The sequence below is a fragment of the Penaeus vannamei genome, chromosome 24 (genome assembly GCF_042767895.1).
Source record: "Penaeus vannamei isolate JL-2024 chromosome 24, ASM4276789v1, whole genome shotgun sequence".
NCBI classification, from domain to species: domain Eukaryota; kingdom Metazoa; phylum Arthropoda; class Malacostraca; order Decapoda; family Penaeidae; genus Penaeus; species Penaeus vannamei.
In genome coordinates, this window is record NC_091572.1 from 17,185,841 (window position 1) to 17,188,340 (window position 2,500).

General features: G+C 36.3%; 1 protein-coding gene across 1 annotated transcript in view; it reads left to right on the plus strand.

Moving 5' to 3' along the window:
* The window catches only part of LOC113830083 (relaxin receptor 1), a 44,676-nt gene that overhangs the window by 12,585 nt on the left and 29,591 nt on the right, over nucleotides 1-2,500 (plus strand). Inside the window, exons 8-10 of the mRNA XM_070138056.1 lie at nucleotides 61-206; nucleotides 339-486; nucleotides 2,036-2,165. Coding sequence (XP_069994157.1) covers nucleotides 61-206; nucleotides 339-486; nucleotides 2,036-2,165 — 424 coding nt within the window. The remainder of the gene's footprint in view (nucleotides 1-60; nucleotides 207-338; nucleotides 487-2,035; nucleotides 2,166-2,500) is intronic.

The following is a 2,500-nucleotide window of genomic DNA, read 5'->3' on the forward strand; positions in this document are numbered from 1 at the left end:
ACTCTTTCTCTCTTTCACTCTGTCTTCTGATTGCGCTTCCACACTTCTCGTAATTGACAGTGGCAGATCTTCTGACGGGCGTGTACCTGTTCGTCGTGGCAGTGAAGGATGCCCAGTTTCGATCCGAATACCACGAGTACGCCTACTACTGGATGACGTCATGGCACTGCACTATCACCGGGGTTCTTTCGATGACGTCTTCTGAGGTTAGCATGGAAAGAAGGAAAGCTAGGAATGTTGAATTATATAAAATGTAAAATCTATTGATCATCTCAAACCCAATCATCGCGCTGTCATCATATGCCTGGGTGTACCATTTTTGTTTTACACATATCCAGGTGTCTGTCCTGATCCTGACCTTCATGAGCGTGGAGCGGTGGCTGTGCATCACGTGGCCACTGGGGGCCCCGAAGCTCTCCCTCGGAACCGCTAAAGCCGTGCTTGCGGCCATCTGGTCCGTGGGCCTCCTGCTTGCGCTTTTGCCAGGTGAGTTCCAGCCTCTTTTTCAATAATCTATTTTTGAGTGATTTAAGCTCTGGTTTTGCCGTTCTGTAGCTCGTTCTAGCCATGTCCGTGTGAGTTTCCATTACCCGGATGAATAATGTGTTCGACAGAACACACACACACACACGCGCACGCACACACACACACACACACACACACACACACACACACACACACACACACACACACACACACACACACACACACACACACACATATATATATATATATACATATACATATATATACGTATATATATATATATATATATATATATATATATATATATATATATATATATATATATATATATATATATTTACATACACCAAAATTCTAGTCTTCTACATAAGCAATTAAAAGAGCAATTAGTGTAATGGCAGCAGCTCACACTGACTCATTAGGACCATGGCGAGCCTTGATGAAATGCCAGAGTATCAACAACCTGTTATTAGGTTTATTATATGTCATTCCTGCATTATATCAGTTCATTTTGTAAATTACGAACCTTGGTCCAATTCTGCTACAATGTGATTCGAGTTGAATTTATGATTTTCATCCGGCCCGAATCTTAAGAGATATCTTCAATGCTGTTTAGAAATACTGTTGCTGTGGGTTTACTGATTTGATTGTTGTTATACTTATAAGCAAGATTATATCAATAGTGGTAATGATAATGATAAGAATGATAATCATGATGAATTATGAGAGTAATAAATATAATGGAGATAATAATAATTACATTGATGATGATAATGGTAAAAAATATGATGATAATGATAACAACAACAGCAATAATAATCACAATGATAAAAGGATAACAGCAATATCAGTAATAATGATAATAGCAATAAAACAACAATAATAATAATGATAACAACAACAACAAAAATTATAATGATAATGATAATGGCAATGATAATGACAATTACAGTAATGGTAATAATGATAATTGTATTAATAATAATAGTTATAATAATAAAGATTATGATGATTGTAGTAATAATAATAATAATAATAAGGATAATAATAATGATAGTACTAAAAATGATAGTGACGATAATTATGGTAATAATGATAATAATAGTAATAAATATAACACAAAATAGTAATAGTAATAATGATAGTAATAACAATAATAACAATAATAGAATAGTGACAATACTGATAATGATAATGAGTGACGAACAACGACATCTGCCGGATATTGAAGGGAAAAAATCGTGATTAGCTCTATATATATATATATATATATATATATATATATATATATATATATATATATATATATATATATATATATATATATATAGAGAGAGAGAGAGAGAGAGAGAGAGAGAGAGAGAGAGAGAGAGAGATGGAGATGGAGAGAGATGGAGAGAGATGGAGAGAGATGGAGAGGGAGAGAGAGAGAGAGAGAGAGAGAGAGAGAGAGAGAGAGAGAGAGAGAGAGAGAGAGAGAGAGAGAGAGAGAGAGAGAGAGAGGGAGCGACGTGTTTAACAACGTCTTTCCTGCCTCTTCCTCCCGCAGTGTTCTGGTACACAAGCAAGCAGGGCTTCTACGGCACGAACGGCCTGTGCTTCCCGCTTCACCTGGACGACCCGTGGGTGCCCGGCTGGGTCTACTCCGCCTTCATCTTCGTTGGCATTAACCAGATTGGGTGAGTGTTGGCTTCGCTTTGGGATTTATCATCTTTGACACGTAGATTTGTAATGAAATAAGTTGTAGGTAAGGAAGTGAAGTTTATAGTACATATAAAGTATAATAATAAATTTGCGCGTGTATAGACTTACACAGGTACACATATGTGTACGAATGTCTATGTATTTCATATATGCATATATTCTTTTATTTTCTTTTTATTTTCCTCTCTTCATCTCGCCTCCCTTTTTTGACATGCCAACAACAAAGGAAAAGTTGTCTACTTGAAGCTGGGTAAGGAGAGATATTCAAGCAAGATCTTAACCTTTATTCTCATAACGTCTGCAGTCAAGC